We start from the raw sequence: 17,711 nt of genomic DNA on the forward strand, positions 1-17,711 counted from the left end.
CGGGGGCTCGAACCGGGATCCTTACACTTTGTGCCACGTGGGCTTAACCCACTGCACCACCACCTGACTCCCCAATGAGCTGATTTCCATCCACCCAGGGAGGCTGCCGCTGCCCTCTGGCCCCAGCCTCACACCCCCACCCCCACTCCTGTCGCAACGTTCTGGTTCCGAGTCCGGGTTCTGTGCTCCGTGAGCCTGGATCCCGAGCGCCGCTATGAAGCTGAGGAAGGGCTCCTTCCTGTGGTACCTGTACCTGGACAAGCTGTACTGCCTGCTGTCACTGCGCAATGTCAAGGCACTGGCGGACTACTTCGACCTCCTGGACGTGCACCGCACCAACACCCTCAATGGTCAGCATCACCGTCGGGCGGGCGGTGGCAGCAGGCACTTGGGGGGGACATTGGACTCGGCACTGGCTCCCCGGATGTTCTCTGTGTGGAGCGTGTCTCTGTCTCCTCAACTTTAATTCTATGAAGAAATAGAGACAGGTGGGGCTGGGCGGTGGCATACCCGGTTGTTACAGTGCACAAGGACCCAAGTTTGAGCCCCCAGTCCCCGCCTGCAAGGGGAAGACAGGGAGAGAAACAGAGACACCTGCAGATCTGCTTCATGGATCCTGAAGCTTCCCTCCTGCAGGTGGGGAGCGGGAGCTTGAACCTGGGTCTTTGAGTGCAGTAAAGTACAAGACTCTACTGGGCACAGCACCATCTGACTCTCTCTTCTTGATTTTTTGTTTCTTCTTGATTTTTTTTATTGGGGTGCCACCTTTTCTGGGGGGCCATGGCAGACCCCTGTGAGCTGTCCTCTGTCCCAAGGGAGACTGGAAGTAACTGAACACCACCAGTCCTTCTAACCCTGGGTGCCAGCAGCGAGGGAGCAGGGTGCTGACCCTAGCCTGGCTCTGACACACGCATGGCCGCTTTCAATTATTAGTTCTTCTTCTAGCGTTTGCCCTTCTTCCGTAGCCAGTCAACAGCGTCAGGTTGAGCCTGATGTCAAGTTTCGAGACCTCCTTTGTTAGTAATATTAGTGAACTCATGCATTTTGGCGGTGCAGGGAATTGACCTCAGAGCCTCGGCAGCTCTCCACGTGAAAGCCTAGGGGCAGATACGGTGTCCCTCCCATGGGAGCTTTGTGTGCTGTGTGCGAGGGGCTTCCCCCTGGGGGTCGTCTCTATGGAGCTGTCCTCAAAGGCCCCTTCTCCCCCCTCATCGTCTGTGCCCGGGCACAGGACCAGCCACGGCAGTGAGGAGAAACTCTGGGCACAGCCTGGCACCGGGAGCCACACTGTCTCCTCGGAATGTTTGCTGAGAGAGCTCGGTCTCCCCAGTAACCGTGATGCAATGTCCAGGGGGACAGTCAGGCCAGGTCTCCTGGCCCCGAGGGAAAGTGAGTCGTCAGGCAGACGTGGCCTTGGTAGGGGGTGGGGAGCTGTAGGCCTGGGGGGCTCCCAGGGCCCAGAGGCAGCTGCTTCCACAGCCCTCTTTGCAGGCCGGGAGGTGGTACAGCAAACAGAACACAAGACTTGCAGGCATGAGGTCCTGAGTTGATGCCTGGCAGCACAGATGTCAGAGTGATGTCCTCTCTCTCTCCCTCTCTCTCTCCCTCTCTCTCCCTCTCTCTGCCTCCAGGGTTATCGCTGGGGCTTGGTGCCGGCACTTAGAATCCACTGCTCCTGGTGGGCGTCTTACTGGACAGGACAGAGAGAAATTGAGAGGGGAAGGGAAAGTAGAGAGGGGGAGAGAAAGAGAGACACCGGCAGACCTGCTTCACTGCTTGTGAAGTGACCCCTCTGCAGGTGGGGAGCCGGGGGCTAGAACCATATCTTTGAGAGGGTCCTTGCGCTTCACACTATGTGTATTTAGCCTGGTGCGCCACCGCCCGCCCGCCCCCAAACATTTCTCAGAGAGGGACTGCACAGGGGACTGCAGACCTGGGGGACACGGTACCCACATGCTCATACCTGAGGGGAGGGACCACAAGAGACAAGCCGAGAGAGCCAGGCGGTGGCAGCACAGAGACTGGCAAGCCAGAGCCCCCAGAGGTCCCGGGTTCAATCCCCCGCCACACCACCATAGAGTAGAACAGAGCAAGGCTTCTCTTTCTCTGAGGGCAATAAGTACATCTTTGAAAAAGAGAGAGAGGGGCCCCACCCACAAGGGGGACACTTCACAAGGGTGAAGCAGGTCTCCTACCCTCATTTCTTAATTTCTCTCTGTTCTATCAAATAAAATAGAAATAAAAAGAGAGGGGGAAATGTGAGAGGCGGTGGTGGTGGGGGGACTGGGAGACAGCTCTTCCAGTAAAGAACAGACTGTACCAGACACCACCCGGCAGCCCCTGCACTGGAGAAGGTCCACAGGTGTGCTGTCCCTCTGTCTTTCTCTCTGTGGTTAAAGGGAGAAAACTCACTCATATCGGACTCAGTATGGGGAGGGGGGACTCAGCATGTGCCTTGTGTGTGTGAGGCCCTGGGTTCAACCTCCAACACACCACACAGACAGGAAAGACAAAAGCACATGAGCCTGGTGGGTGGTGATGAGGGGGACGCTCTGCCCGCCCTCGTGTCACAAGACCTTGAGACACAAGCTCAGCTCCACACAACTGTCTGCATCACAGCTCGGGTCTGCTTGCTGAGCTTGGCTGGGGTTCTGCCCCTGCAGGATGGACTGCACCACTCCTGATAGGCTTACTTTATCTCAATGTATTGATTGGATAGAGACAGCCAGAAATCGAAAGGGAAGAAGGAAATAGAACGGGAGAGCGACAGACACCTGCAGCCCTGCTTCACCACTCGCAAAGCTCCCCCCTGCTGCTGGGGACTGGGGAGGGGGGGCTTGAACGTGGGTCCTCGTGCATTGTAACGCGTGTGCTCAACCAGGCGGGCCACCACCAGCCCCCATTTTTCTCTTTTTTTAGATGAGTGAGGGACCCAGTTGAGTGCAAACATTACAGTGCACAAGAACCCGGGTTCAAGCTCCCAGTCCTCAGCTGCAGGGGGGAAGCTTCACAGAGTGGTGGAGCATTATTGCAGGTCTCTCTCTCTCTCTCTCCTTTTCCTCTCAATTTCTCTGTCTCTACCCATCAGTAAATAATAGAGGGTGAGAGACAATGAGGAGAGCTATAACACAACACCACTCCACCACTTCTCCTTTGCATGGTGCCCCCGTGTAGTGGCCGTGGGTATAGCCCTGGTCGGCGTGCGGCAAAGTGTGTGCTTTACCTGGTGAGCCACGGCCTCCCTGCTACAAACCAGATTTTTACAAGGTCAAGTGTGGTCCAGGTCAGGAGGCGCTGACTGGTCCTGACAGTCTGAGGCTGGGCACCAAAGGGTGTGCTAGCATGTCCCCTGGCTTTCGACTTCAGACAAAAAACAGGGAAAGAGGGAGGGAGGGAGGGAGGGAGGGACCCCACAGCATTGTTCCTCTACCGTTCGTGGAGCTTCCTTTGGTGTTGTGCATGGTGCTTCCATGTGGTGCCAGGGCTCAAGCCCAGGTCCTCATGCCTGGCCTGCCTGGCCCAGCATGCACTCTAGCAGGTGGGCTATCTCCTAGCCCCAGTCTTTGTATGTGTGATTTTTATAAAAATGACGTGTCAACAGGGGTACACCTGCACAGCATTCCCACCACCGGGGCTCTGAATCCCCAGTCGCCTTGCTGTAAAGCAGCCTGGGTCTTCTAAGGTCGCAGACTTGGGTTAACCATCAACTCTACAACTATCTGCCCACGTTTGCACACAACTGCCCCCTTTTTCTTCCAGGGCCAGTCCTCTCTCCCCTTCTAAGCCACTCATGACACCATTACTCTATCCAAATGTCCCTCCCTGTTTTCCCCTCCTCTCTCTCCGGGTGCTGATGGAGCTGGAATTCAGAGCCCTCTTCTCCTCTTCCTCCTATCACTTCTCCCCTTCTGGGATTATGGATCAAGATGGTTTTCGGGGTGCAGAAGACAGGAGTTCTAGCATTTGTAATTGCTTTTGTGCTGGACATGGGCATTGGCAAGTGGATCCACACTCCCAGCCTGTTTCTGTCTTTCCCTAGTGGGGCAGGGATCTGGGGAGGGGAGGTTCCAGGACACACTGGTGAGGTCGTCTGCCCAGAGAAGTCAGGATGGAATCATGGTAGCATCTACAGCTTGGTGTCTGGAAGGTGGCAGCACATAAAGTAAGAATAAATAAACAGGAAGAAAAAAGTAGGAACTGGGAGTCGGGCTGTAGCGCAGCGGGTTAAGTGCAGGTGGCGCAAAGCGCAGGCACCGGCATAAGGATCCCAGTACAAGCCCCCGGCTCCCCACCTGCAGGAGAGTCACTTCACAGGCGGTGAAGCAGGTCTGCAGGTGTCTATCTTTCTCTCCCCCTCTCTGACTTCCCCTCCTCTCTCCATTTCTCTCTGTCCTATCCAACAACAATGACATCAATGGTGACTACAACAATAAAACAGCAAGGGCAACAAAAGGGAATAAATAAATAATACAAAAACAAATTCAGTCTCCTCTCCTCTCCTCTCCCGGATCAACTAGTAATACCAAAGGAGACCACCCAGGACCGAAACAAGACAGGACTAGAATGACCACAGGAACCCAGTAAATCACCCATGAGTACAAACTCCTGTGGCTGGTGACAGAGAGGAGAGAGGGGCCTAAGGAGAGATTAAGTGACTGCTAACAGTTCATCAGTTTATCAGTTGAGACACCACCTCCAGTCTGCTCCACCAACAAGGGGACAGCTTAAGGGAGGAGAGGACTCCCCAGAGACTCACCAAGTGCAACTCTGAGTCTCCATTGCTACTACCCTCAGAATCTGGAGCAGCGACAGGGAGGGACACCAGGGGACAGAGATCTAACCAGGAAACTCAGGAGAAGACCTATACCTCGGTGGCATAATTGAGGGGCTGTGAAAGTCTCTTAGCATAACCACTGGATTATCTCTGCCACACCCTGCTTTATCTCTTGGTCAGGAGTCAGTAATTAAGCTGAAGCCTACTGATAGTTTAAAAGCCCTCAGGCTCCCATAGCCTACAGGGAAGAAAAAAAAAAGAGGCTTTTAAACCACTGAGCTCCAACTCAGAGATTTAAATACTATTGAAACAACTGTTAACCCTTTAATTAACTTACTTAGACACAAGCCAATCCAGGCAATAGTAATCAATAATTTGAAAAGTACTGATAAGGGGAACTCATAACATAATATATAAAATGGTTAAAACAACAAGAAGAAATATTGGAGAATCAAATCAGGACAAGAACCCAGCTAAAAGTCCTCCAGAGGGTGAAGCACAAAATAACGAGTTCAACATCCAAACATTAGCTAAGGAAATAATAACAGGAGTGAGCAAAGAATTTGAAAAAATTGTAGTCAGAAATACAGGAACAACAAATGAGAATATGGAAGAAAATACTAATTATCTCATGGTTATTAGAGAGCTGAAAGCTGAAATCGCTGAGCTAACAATGCAACTAGCTGAACAAGCTAAAACAGTATCAGAGCAGGGCAACAAAATAGATGAACTCCAGAAAACAGTAGAGGGCAGAGAGAATAGAATCAATGAGGCTGAAGACAGAATTAGCAAGACTGAGGATGAATTAGAGACAACTAAAAAAGAAGTAAGAGATCTCAAAAAGAGATTAAGAGATGCTGAAAACAACAACAGAGTCCTATAGGATGACTTCAAAAGAAACAATATACGCATTATTGGCATACCAGAGGAAGAAAGAGAAGGAAAGGAAGAAAGCATTTTCCAGGCCATAATAGCTGAAAATTTCTCTAGTCTAGACAACATCAAAGACATAAAGATTCAAGAAGCCCAGAGGGTCCCAAACAGAATTAACCCAGACCTAAAGACACCAAGACATATCATACTTAGAATGGAAAGGAATAAGGATAAAGAAAGGATCCTGAAGGCTGCAAGAGAAAAACAAAGAGTCACCTACAAAGGAAAACCCATAAGATTAGCAGCAGACTTCTCCATAGAAACACTACAGGCCAGAAGAGAATGGCAAGATATCTATCGAGGGCTCAATGAGAAAGGCTTTCAGCCGAGAATACTATATCCTGCTAGACTGTCATTCAGACTAGATGGAGGCATCAAAACCTTCTCAGACAAGCAACAGTTGAAGGAATCAACTATCACCAAGCCTGCCCTGAAAGAAATTCTGAAAGGTCTCCTATAAACAACCAGACCACCACAAATAGGACATATATCAAAACACTCTAAAACTTTACAAGAATGGCATTAAAATATCTTCAATATTTGATATCAATAAATGCCAATGGCCTGAATTCGCCTATTAAAAGACACAGAGTAGGAAGATGGATCAGAAAACACAACCCAACAATATGCTGTCTACAGGAAACCCACCTAACTCAACAAGACAAACACAGACTTAAAGTGAAAGGATGGAAAACTATCATACAAGCCAATGGCCCACAAAAAAAGGCAGGAACAGCTATTCTCATATCTGATATGATAGACATTAAAATAGATAAGATTAAAAAAGATAGGAATGGACACTACTTAATGCTCAGAGGATCAGTCAATCAAGAGGACTTAACAATTATTAACATCTATGCACCCAATGAGAAGCCATCTAAATATATCAAACTTCTATTGAAAGAGCTACAGCAATATTTTAACAGGAACACAGTCATATTAGGGGACTTCAACACCCCACTCTCTCAACTTGACAGACCATCCAGGCAGAAAATCAATAAAGACATAAGGAAGCTAAATGAAGAGATAGATAAACTAGAACTATTGGACATTTTCAGAGTCATTCATCCCAAGAAAATGGAATACACATTTTACTCAAATCCACATGGGTCATTCTCAAGGATAGACCATATGTTAGGCCACAAAGACAGCATCAGCCAATTCAAGAGCATTGAAATCATCCCAAGCATCTTCTCAGACCACAGTGGAATTAAACTAACACTTCACAATCAACAAAAGATTAGTAATAGTCCCAAAATGTGGAAGCTCAACAGTACACTTCTTAACAACTTCTGGGTCAAAGAGGAAATCAAGGAAGAAATTGAAATGTTTCGAGAGTTCAATGAAAATGAAGACACAAGCTATCAAAATATTTAGGACACAGCTAAAGCAGTCCTAAGAGGGAAGTTCATAGCTATACAAGCACACATTAGGAAACAAGAAAAAGCACAAATAAACAGCCTGATTGCACATCTTAAAGACCTAGAAGAAGAACAACAAAGGAACCCTAAAGCAACCAGAAGGACAGAAATCACTAAGTTAGGGCAGAAATCAATAACATCGAGAATAGGAAAACCATACAAAAGATCAACGAAAGTAAATGTTGGTTCTTCGAAAAAGTAAACAAAATCGACAAACCTTTAGCCAGACTCACAAAACAAAAAAGGGAGAAGACCCAAATAAATCAGATAGTAAATGAAAGAGGAGATATCACAACAGACACAGCAGAAATTCAACATATCATGCGAGGCTTCTATGAACAACTATATGCTACCAAACTAGAGAACCTGGAAGAAATGGATGATTTCCTAGATACCTACCAACTTCCAAAACTAAGTCAACAGGAAGTGGATAACATGAACAGGCCCATCACAGCTAATGAAATTGAAAGTTATCAAAAATCTCCCCAAAAATAAAAGTCCTGGACCAGATGGTTTTACAAATGAATTCTACAAAACCTTCAAAGAAGAACTAATACCTCTACTTTTAAAAATCTTCCAGGAGATTGAAGACACTGGAATACTCCCTGCCAGCTTCCATGAAGCCAACATCACCCTGATACCAAAAGCAGACAGGGACACAACCAAAAAAGAAAATTACAGACCAAAATGTCTGATGAACATAGATGCTAAAATACTGAACAAAATTCTAGCCAACCGGATACAGCAGTATATCAAAAAGATTGTTCATCATGACCAAGTGGGGTTTATCCCAGGCATGCAAGGTTGGTTTAATATACGTAAATTAATCAATGTGATCCACCACATCAACAAAAGCAAGACCAAAAACCACATGGTCATATCAATAGATGCAGAGAAAGCCTTTGACAAAATACAACATCCCTTTATGATCAAAACACTACAAAAAATGGGAATAGATGGAAAATTCCTGAAGCTAGTGGAGTCTATATATAGCAAACCTACAGCCAACATCATACTCAATGGTGAAAAACTGGAAGCATTTCCAGTCAGATCAGGTACTAGACAGGGATGCCCACTATCACCATTACTATTCAACATAGTGTTGGAAGTTCTTGCCATAACAATCAGGCAGGAGCAAGGAATTGAAGGCATTCAGCTTGGAAGAGAAGAAGTCAAACTCTCCTTATTTGCAGATGACATGATAGTATACATAGAAAAACCTAAAGAATCCAGCAAGAAGCTTTTGGAAATCATCAGGCAATACAGTAAGGTGTCAGGCTATAAAATTAACATTCAAAAGTCAGTGGCATTCCTCTATGCAAACACTAAGTTAGAAGAAATTGAAATCCAGAAATCAATTCCTTTTACTATAGCAACAAAACAATAAAATATCTAGGAGTAAATATAACCAAGGAAGTAAAAGACTTGTATACTGAAAATTATGATTCACTACTCAAAGAAATTGAAAAAGACACAAAGAAGTGGAAAGATATTCCATGTTCATGGGTTGGAAGAATTAACATCATCAAAATGAATATATTACCCAGAGCCATCTACAAATTTAATGCTATCCCAATGAAGATCCTAAGCACATTTTTTAGGAGAATAGAACAAATGCTACAAATGTTTATCTGGAACCAGAAAAGGCCTAGAATTGCCAAAACAATCTTGAGAATAAAGAACAGAATTGGAGGCATCACACTCCCAGATCTCAAACTATATTATAGGGCCGCTGTCATCAAAACTGCTTGATACTGGAACATGAACAGACACACTGACCAGTGGAATAGAATTGAGAGCCCAGAAATGAGGCCCCACACCTATGGACATCTAATCTTTGACAAAGGGGCCCAGACTATTCAATGGGGAAAGCAGAGTCTCTTCAACAAATGGTGTTGGAAACAATGGGTTGAAACATGCAGAAGAATGAAACTGAATCACTGTATTTCACCAAATACAAAAGTAAATTCCAAGTGGATCAAGGACTTGGATGTTAGACCACAAACTATCAAATACTTAGAGGAAAATATTGGCAGAACTCTTTTCTGCATAAATTTTAAAGACATTTTCAATGAAACAAATCCAATTACAAAGAAGACTAAGGCAAGTATAAACCTATGGGACTACATCAAATTAAAAAGCTTCTTCACAGCAAAAGAAACCACTACCCAAACCAAGAGACCCCTCACAGAATGGGAGAAGATCTTTACATGCCATACATCAGATAAGAGTTTAATAACCAACATATATAAAGAGCTTGCCAGACTCAACAACAAGACAACAAATAACCCCATCCAAAAATGGGGGGAGGACTTGGACAGAATATTCACCACAGAAGAGATCCAAAAGGCTGAGAAACACATGAAAAAAATGCTCCAAGTCTCTGATTGTCAGAGAAATGCAAATCAAGACAATGAGATATCACTTCACTCCTATGAGAATGTCATACATCAGAAAAGGTAACAACACCAAATGCTGGAGAGGAGGTGGGGTCAAAGGAACCCTCCTGCACTGCTGGTGGGAATGCAAATTGGTCCAACCTCTGTGGAGAACAGTCTGGAGAACTCTCAGAAGGCTAGAGATGGACCTACCCTATGATCCTGCAATTCGTCTCCTGGGGATATATCCTAAGGAACCCAACACATCCATCCAAAAAGATCTGTGTACACATATGTTTTTGGCAGCACAATTTGTAATAGCCAAAACCTGGAAGCAACGCAGGTGTCCAACAACAGATGAATGGCTGAGCAAGTTGTGGTCTATATACACAATGGAAGACTACTCAGCTGTAAAAAATGGTGACTTCGGGAGTCAGGCTGTAGCACAGCGGGTTAAACGCAGGTGGCACAAAGCACAAGGACTGGCATAAGGATCCCGGTTCGAGCCCCGACTCCCCACCTGCAGGGGAGTCGCTTCACAGGCGGTGAAGCAGGTCTGCAGGTGTCTATCTTTCTCTCCTCCTCTCTGTCTTCCCCTCCTCTCTCCATTTCTCTCTGTCCTATCCAACAATGACAACAATAATAACTACAACAATAAAACAACAAGGGCAACAAAGGGAGTAAATAAATAAAATAAATATTAAAATAAATAAATAAAATAAAAAAAAATGGTGACTTCACCGTTTTCAGCCGATCTTGGATGGACCTTGAAAAAATCATGTTGAGTGAAATAAGTCAGAAACAGAAGGATGAATATGGGATGATCTCACTCTCAGGCAGAAGTTGAAAAACAAGATCAGAAAAGAAAACACAAGTAGAACCTGAAATGGAATTGGCGTATTGCACCCAAGTAAAAGACTCTGGGGTGGGTGGGTGGGGAGAATACAGGTCCATGAAGGATGATAAATGACATAGTGGGGGTTGTAGTGTTAAATGGGAAACTGGGGGATATTATGCATGTACAAACTATTGTATTTACTGTTGAATGTAAAACATTAATTCCCCAATAAAGAAATAAATTTTTTTAAAAAAGAGACACCAGAGTTAGTACTCTTTCTCTTTCTACCCCTGGCACAAAGTGACTGTCAGTCAGGAAGAGAAGCTTCAGCAGAAACCTACCCTGATAGACCATAACCTGGGATGTTCAGTTTCCATTACTGTGAAACATAAAATTGTGAGAATTGTCTGTTGTTTAAACCACCAGCCCACTGTAGTTTGTTATGGCTGACCAGACTGACTAAGATATCATTGATGATTCTCACTGAGGCTATTTAATTAGGGTGCAAAATGGAGGTTTCACATCCCTTCTAGTATATTTAGCTGAATTTTTTTTCCTATAGCTTTCTTTCATTAGCTAGAAAAATGCTGCAGTTCCTTCCTCCCCCCCAAACCCTCCCAGACAAAACAAAACAAACAAACAAACAAAAAACAGATAAATGCTTAATTTTCTTTTTTTTAAAAGATTTTGTTTATTTTATTAATGAGAAAGATAGGAGGAGAGAGAGAAAGGGCCAGACATCACTCTGGTACATGTGCTGCCGGGGATTGAACTCAGGACCTCATGGTTGAGAGTCTAGTTCCTTAACCACTGCGCCACCTCCCGGACCACAAATGTTTAATTTTCTAAGGGCAGATTTTTTTTTTCTTCACAAATGGGAAATTATAGAACCTGTATGTATGCTGATAGGATAGTTTCATGGAAGGTGTGGGTAGTGTAGCAGAGCGGCCTACAGGTGTGACACTCTAGAGTACAAGTGGAGAGTTAGAAGCTGAAGACCAGAAAAAAAGTTGTGAACTGGCTTGGGTCCTCTGGTGTACAAGGCCATTTTACTGAAAAATATGTGCCTAACCTGGTGCACCAACGCCCAACCCCTTCTCCCTCCCCTCTCAATTTCTTTCTGTTCTATTCAATAAATTAGAAAAAAAAATTCAAAAAAAGTAGGAACAGAGTAGATGAGATTAGGGATCTTAGGGTAGAAGAAAGCTAGGAAGTTCATTTTAGGCATGTTTCTAGGGGCACACAATTATGGGAGTTTTGCTTCAGTTTGGTGGCTAGCCTAAAGTTGGATAAGAATATTGTCTGAGAGAATGGTTGTTGGTATGCTTCTAATTCTGCTTCTAAAACCCCTTCTGTTTCATTGGTTTAATCCCCCCTGCTTAACACTGTATTCTGTTTACATAACCACTGTTAACTAAGCACCGCCCTGCCTGCAGGGCACTGGTTTAATCCCCACTGGTTCAGGATGTCTTTTTGCTCCGCCTCCTCTCGTAGTCACCCTGATTTGCCCCAGTCACTTTTCGCTCCACCCTCTCTACCTCACATCCTGTTTCCACCCTACTTGGCAAGTATATATATATAAGGACAGGATTGTGATTATAATTAGTTTAGTTTAGGTGGCTTAGATTGTGCTGCGTTCCACATGAATAAAGAGATACTGCATACAGCTCAGCCATGAGTCTCTGGTCGTCTGTCTCCCGCCCATGAAGCTAGCCTGGCAAATGGTGTCAGAGTAGAGAAAAGGGCTAGAAAGTTGGATTAGGAGAGTTGGGTCGTGGTGCAGCAGGTTAAGTGAATATGGCGCAAAGTGCAAGGGCAGATGAAAGGGTCCCGGTTCGAGCCCCTGGATCCCCACCTGCAGAGGAGTCGCTTCACAGGCAGTGAAGCAGGTCTGTAGGTGTCTATCTTTCTCTTCTCCTCTCTGTCTTGCCCTCCTCTCTCCATTTCTCTCTGTCCTATCCAACAACAACAGTAGCTATGACAACAATAACAACTACAACAAGCACAGCAAGGACAACAAAATGGGAAAAATGGCCTCCAGGAGCAGTGGATTCGTATCACCGAGCCCCAGTGATAACCCTGGAAGAAAAAAAAAAAGTTGGATTAGGGCAGTGAGTAGCACCCATTCTTGAAAAAATTCTGTGGATATTTTAAAAAATATTTATTTATTTATTCCCTTTTGTTGCCCTTGCTGTTTTGTTGTTGTAGTTATTATTGTTGTTGTTATTGATCTCATCGATGTTGGATAGGAAAGAAAGAAATGGAGAGAGGAGGGGAAGACAGAGAGGGGGAGAGAAAGACAGACACCTGCAGACCTGCTTCACCGCCTGTGAAGCGACTCCCCTGCAGGTAGGGAGCCAGGGGCTTGAACCAGGATCCTTCTGCTGGTCCTTGGGCTTTGTGCCACATGCACTTAACTTGCTGTGCCACCGCCAGGACCCCCAAATTAACTATTTACCTCCACCCACCTGACCCAGGACCCACATATATTTAGCACCAGAGCTTGTGTAGCCTCTGAGTCCCCACTGGTCTGAGCTCACAGCTCATGGTCACAGCTGGGAACAGTTGAAGACTGCACTCATTGCGGGACCCGTCTTCCTCAGGTGGCAGGGCAGGAGACCCCAGCCTCCCTTCAGAGACCGGATGGCCCCAGCCTTTTTGTTTTGTTTTGTTTTGTTTTGCCTCCAGGGTTATTGCTGGGGCTCAGTGCCTGCACCATGAATCCACTACTCCTGGAGGCCATCTCCCCCCCCCTTTTGTTGCCCTTGTTGTTGTAGCCTTGTTGTGGTTAATATTGTTGTTGTTGATGTTGTTCATTGTTGGATAGGACAGAGAAAAATGGAGAGAGGAGGGGAAGACAGAGAGGAGGAGAGAAAGACAGACACCTGCAGACCTGCTTCACCGCCTGTGAACCGACTCCCCTGCAGGTGGGGAGCCGGGGGCTCGAACTGGGATTCTTCCACCGGTCCCTGCGCTTTGCGCCACGTGCGCTCAACCCACTGTGCTACTGCCTGACCCCCTTCTTCTTCTTCTCCTCCTCCTCCTCCTCCTCTTTTTTTTTTTTTTTTTTTACCAGAGCACTGCTCAGCTCTGGCTCATGGTGGTGCAGGGGCTTGAACCTGGGACTTTGGAGCCTCAGGCACGAGAGACTCTTTGCAGAACCATGATGCTGTCTCTCCCTGCCTGCCCCAGTCTTTCCTCTTCCAGAAGGCACTAGTAACGTCGGCTCCTTTTCCCCTCAAAGCCAAAGGCCCTTCCTTGCTTTGTCTAAGCGCCAGGAGTGTGGGCACTTGACAGGAGGGTTTGCGATTTTTTCTCCTTTCAGGCGTCTGGAGTGAGAGGCCAGGTGACACGCCCACTGCTTCCCCTTTGCCCTCCCTGCCTGGGTCCCCAGCCACACAGGCGGGTGGGGCCTGGTGCTGGTTGAGGGCAGGGGGAGGGGTCCGTGCCGGTGACCCGCCCTCCCCCACCCCCTTCGCAGACGTGCTCTTCTATCACTTCATGGATCACGTGACCAACCTGAGCCAGAGACACATCATGGTCATCTTCCACATGCTGGACTGGAGCGCCAAGGGAGAGGTCTCCTTCGACCAGTTCTACATGGTGGTGTGCATCCTGCTGGCGCAGCAAGTGGGTGATGGGCTGGGGTGCCGGGGTGTGGGGTGACAGCCCTGGGGTCTGGGGGTGGGAGACGGACGGCACCAGGGCCCGGAGGCGGTGACAGCCCCGGGATGGGGTAGGGAGGGTGGTGCCTGGGGTCTCGGGTGGGGGGACATAGCACCAAGCACCAGGGCTTAGAGTGGTGACAGGCCTGGGGTCTGGGCAGGGGTGACAGGCCCAAGGTGGGGAGGTGGTGAAAGCCCTGGGCCCAGGATGGGAGGAGGAGAGCACCAGGGTCTGGGGGAGGTGACCGCTCTGGGCAGAGGGGGAGACAGCCCTGGGTCCTGGGTTGGGGGGGCTGACAGCCCAGGTCTGGGGGTGGGACAGGGCAGAGCCCCTTGTTGGGTGCGGCCTTGCCTGATGCAGAGAAAAATGCAGAAATTCCCCCCTGCACTCACAGCAGGAAGGAAAAATGGGGATGGGGGGAGCAGCATTGCCTTTGACTCCCAAATGCCCCCCTAATCTAGACTTCCCAAGGCGCCACCCCAACCCCTGCCCACCGTCAGTCCTTTCCCACTGCCCCCTTCTATAGAGCTGACCCAGGGTGTCGGCAGAGGCACAGCTGACTCTGCGCACATAGTACTAAGCGCAAGGACCTGCGCAAGGATTGGGTTCGAGCCCCCCCACCTGCTCCACACCCACAGTGGGGACACTTCACAAGTGGTGAAGCAGGTCTGCAGGTGTCTGTCTTTCTCTATCTCCCTCCCCCTCCTCTCCCAATTTCTCTCTGTCCTCTGTCCTCTCCAATAAAATGGAAAAAGTGGCCGCCAGGAGCAGTGGATTCATAATGCTGGCGCCAAGCCCCAGTGATAACCCTGGAGGAAAAAAAAGGCAGACACCTTCCACTTTGGCATGCCCTCCTCTCCTGCTCCCCCATGGACCTCCCTCCGAGTGACCTTTTTCCTGGAGAATATTCTTTTAAAATTTTTAAAAAAACATTTATTTATTCCCCTTTGTTGCCCTTGTTTTATTGTTGTACTAATTATTGTTGTTGTTATTGATGTCGTCATTATAGGATAGGACAGAGAGAAATGGAGAGGAGGGGAAGACAGAGAGGGGGAGAGAAAGACACCTGCAGACCTGCTTCACCGCCTGTGAAGCAACTCCCCTGCAGGTGGGGAGCCAGGGGCTTGAACCAGGATCCTTACGCCGGTCCTTGTGCTTTGTATCACATGGTGCGATTAACTTGCTGCGCTACTGCGCATCTCCCTTAAATTTTTAAAGTTATCTTTATTTATTTATTGGAGACAGCCAGAAATCTAGAGGGTAGGGGGAAGATAGGGAGACAGAGAGACACCTGCAACACTGCTTCACCACTTGCAAAGCTTTCCCCCTGCAGGTGGGGACTGGGGGCTTGACCCAGGTCCATGCACACTGTAACATGTGCGCTCAACCAGGTGCGCCACCACCCGGCCCCGAGAATTTTCAAGAAGGGATGAAGGACAGAGAGGAGAAATGGCCCTCTGCTGGGTTCCCTCTTGTCCTTACCTTGCACCTCTGACTTCCAGAGAAGAGGACCTTGTCTTGTCACCAGCTTGGTGCCAAGCTGTGATGCTTACTGAGCATCTGAGGGTCAGGGCTCAGGGTCCTGGGGCAGATGGGTCCCCCTGGGAAGTTGTCAGCCTGGAGCATGAGAGTCTAACAGCAGAGCCTGCCAGAGTGGCCCAGGACCCCTTCTAGAATGTTCCTCTTGCTTGGGCTCTCCAGGAAAAGGGTGCGTGCATGTGTGTGTGTCTTGCCGATGTGGCGATGGACCTCTCTTTCCTTCCCTCTCTCCCCCCCCCCCTCCCTCTCTCCTCTCTCTCTCTCCCCGCAGAACCACCTGGAGGAGCAGTTCATCTTTCGCCACTCCCGGCCCGTGTTTGAGCTGCTTGATGTGGACGGCGAGAAAAAGCTGAGCGTCCACCACTTCTACAACTACAACTTCCTCTTCAACATCAAGAAGCCCCAGCTCAGGGAGCTCTTCCATCACTTTGACATCACAGGCGACCACGTACGTGCCGGCCTCCCAGCCCTGTCCTCCCCACTCCCCGCCTCTGCCGAGGGCAGGACAGGTGAGGGGTGGGGCTGCTTCTGGCCAAAGGAAGAGATGGAGCTGGAAAGTGGGAGGAGGAGGAGGAATAAGGAAAAGGAGCTACAGTGGAAACTGACGGGGGGGAGGGGGGGGGCAGGCGGTGGCGCTCACATCACGGTGCGCAAAGACCCGAGTTTAAGCCCCTGGTCCCCACCTCAGGGAGAAAGCTTTATGAGTGGTGAAGCAGGGCTGCCAGTGTGTCTCTGTGTCTCTCCTTCTGTCTCCCCTCCCCTCTCAATTTCTCTCTGTCTTTATCCCATATTGTAAATGAAAACAGAGATAGGAGACACAGAGTCCTCCTGTAGATCTTTCCACAAAGGAAGGGAATGTTAGGGGAGCAGGAGTGGGGACTGGGTTTTTTTTTTTTAAAAAAAAGGAATTTCTTTGTTTTCTTTTGTTTAATATTTATTAATTTTCCCTTTTTGTTGCCCTTGTTTTATTGTTGTACTTATTATTATTGTTGTTATTGATGTCTTCGTTGTTGGATAGGACAGAGAGAAATGGAGAGAGGAGGGGAAGACAGAGAGGAGGAGAGAAAGACAGACACCTGCACACCTGCTTCACCGCCTGTGAAGTGACTCCCCTGCAGGTGGGGAGCTGGGAGCTTGAACTGGAATCCTTAAGCTGGTCCTTGTGCTTTGTGCCACCTGCGCTTAACCCCTGTGCTACCGCCCGACTCCCTGGGGAAGGGTTTTTTAGCACAAAGTAAGTAGAAAAGGAGCAGCTACCCTGTGGCAGGAAGAGGAGCAGAATCCAGAGAGGAAACCCAGACGCCTGCCTGTTTAGGAAGAAGCCCAGGTCGGGCAGCAGGTGGGTCAGGGTGAAAGAGACAGTTTCTCTGAAGGTGCCGGCTGGAAGCTCACGGCGCTGGCGTGACAGAAGAAAGTGGCCCCAGGTGCCCTCGGCGTCACAGACTATCTGTCCCTATATTGCAATCCGACTGGCACAGCCCCTTTTGTGTTTCCAAGTTTTTAAAAGAGAGAGATGATTCCAAGCTGTCACCTGAAACGGCCGGGATCCGATCCGCCCCTGGGGTCACTTTTTCTCCCTCTTTTTTTCTTTCTCTACCCCTGTGGACACAAGCGTCTGAATTACAAGGAATTTAAGCTGTTCACTATCTTCTACGTGGACAAATACCAGAAGAAGCAGAAAGAAAAGGAGGAAGAGAGACACGAAGGCCTGATCAGAACCAAGATAGCGCTCCTGGAGTGGGGTTCTGGGTCGCGCAGGACCAGACATAGGCAGGGGCAAGGAGAAGCGCACAAGTAAGACCCTGCGGGGCCCCCACTCCTGCCTGCCACCCGACTGCACTGAGGCCACAGCCTGGGGCGCCTGCTTGCTTTTATGTACCTGTCCACTCTGTTACTGCCTTTCCAGTTAACCTTGACTTTCCAAAGATCTCTGTGTGTGTGTGTGTGTGTGTGTGTGTGTGTTTGGGGGGGCGCACGGGGGTGCTGTCTTCTTCCTAGAACCTGAATTTGGAGCTGCAGCAGCCGTACCAAGTCAACTACAAGAAAAGGACCATGACACGCCCTTGGACTTTTATTTATTTATTTATTTATTTTGCCGCCAGGGTTACTCTTGGGGCTCGGTGTCTGCACTATAAATCCATGGCTCTCGGCAGCTGGTTTTT

General features: G+C 48.1%; 1 protein-coding gene across 1 annotated transcript; it reads left to right on the forward strand.

Annotated features, from left to right (window-relative positions):
• The first annotated feature begins 200 nt into the window (after positions 1 to 200).
• Positions 201 to 17,477, forward strand: EFCAB9 (EF-hand calcium binding domain 9). The gene is made up of 4 exons (XM_007520862.2): positions 201 to 350; positions 13,826 to 13,974; positions 15,821 to 15,997; positions 17,162 to 17,477. The coding sequence occupies exons 1-4, from the start codon at positions 215 to 217 to the stop codon at positions 17,345 to 17,347; spliced, it is 648 nt and encodes a 215-aa protein (XP_007520924.1). The 5' UTR covers positions 201 to 214; the 3' UTR covers positions 17,348 to 17,477.
• The last annotated feature ends 234 nt before the right edge of the window (positions 17,478 to 17,711 follow it).

The sequence above is a fragment of the Erinaceus europaeus genome, chromosome 9 (genome assembly GCF_950295315.1).
Source record: "Erinaceus europaeus chromosome 9, mEriEur2.1, whole genome shotgun sequence".
NCBI lineage: Eukaryota > Metazoa > Chordata > Mammalia > Eulipotyphla > Erinaceidae > Erinaceus > Erinaceus europaeus.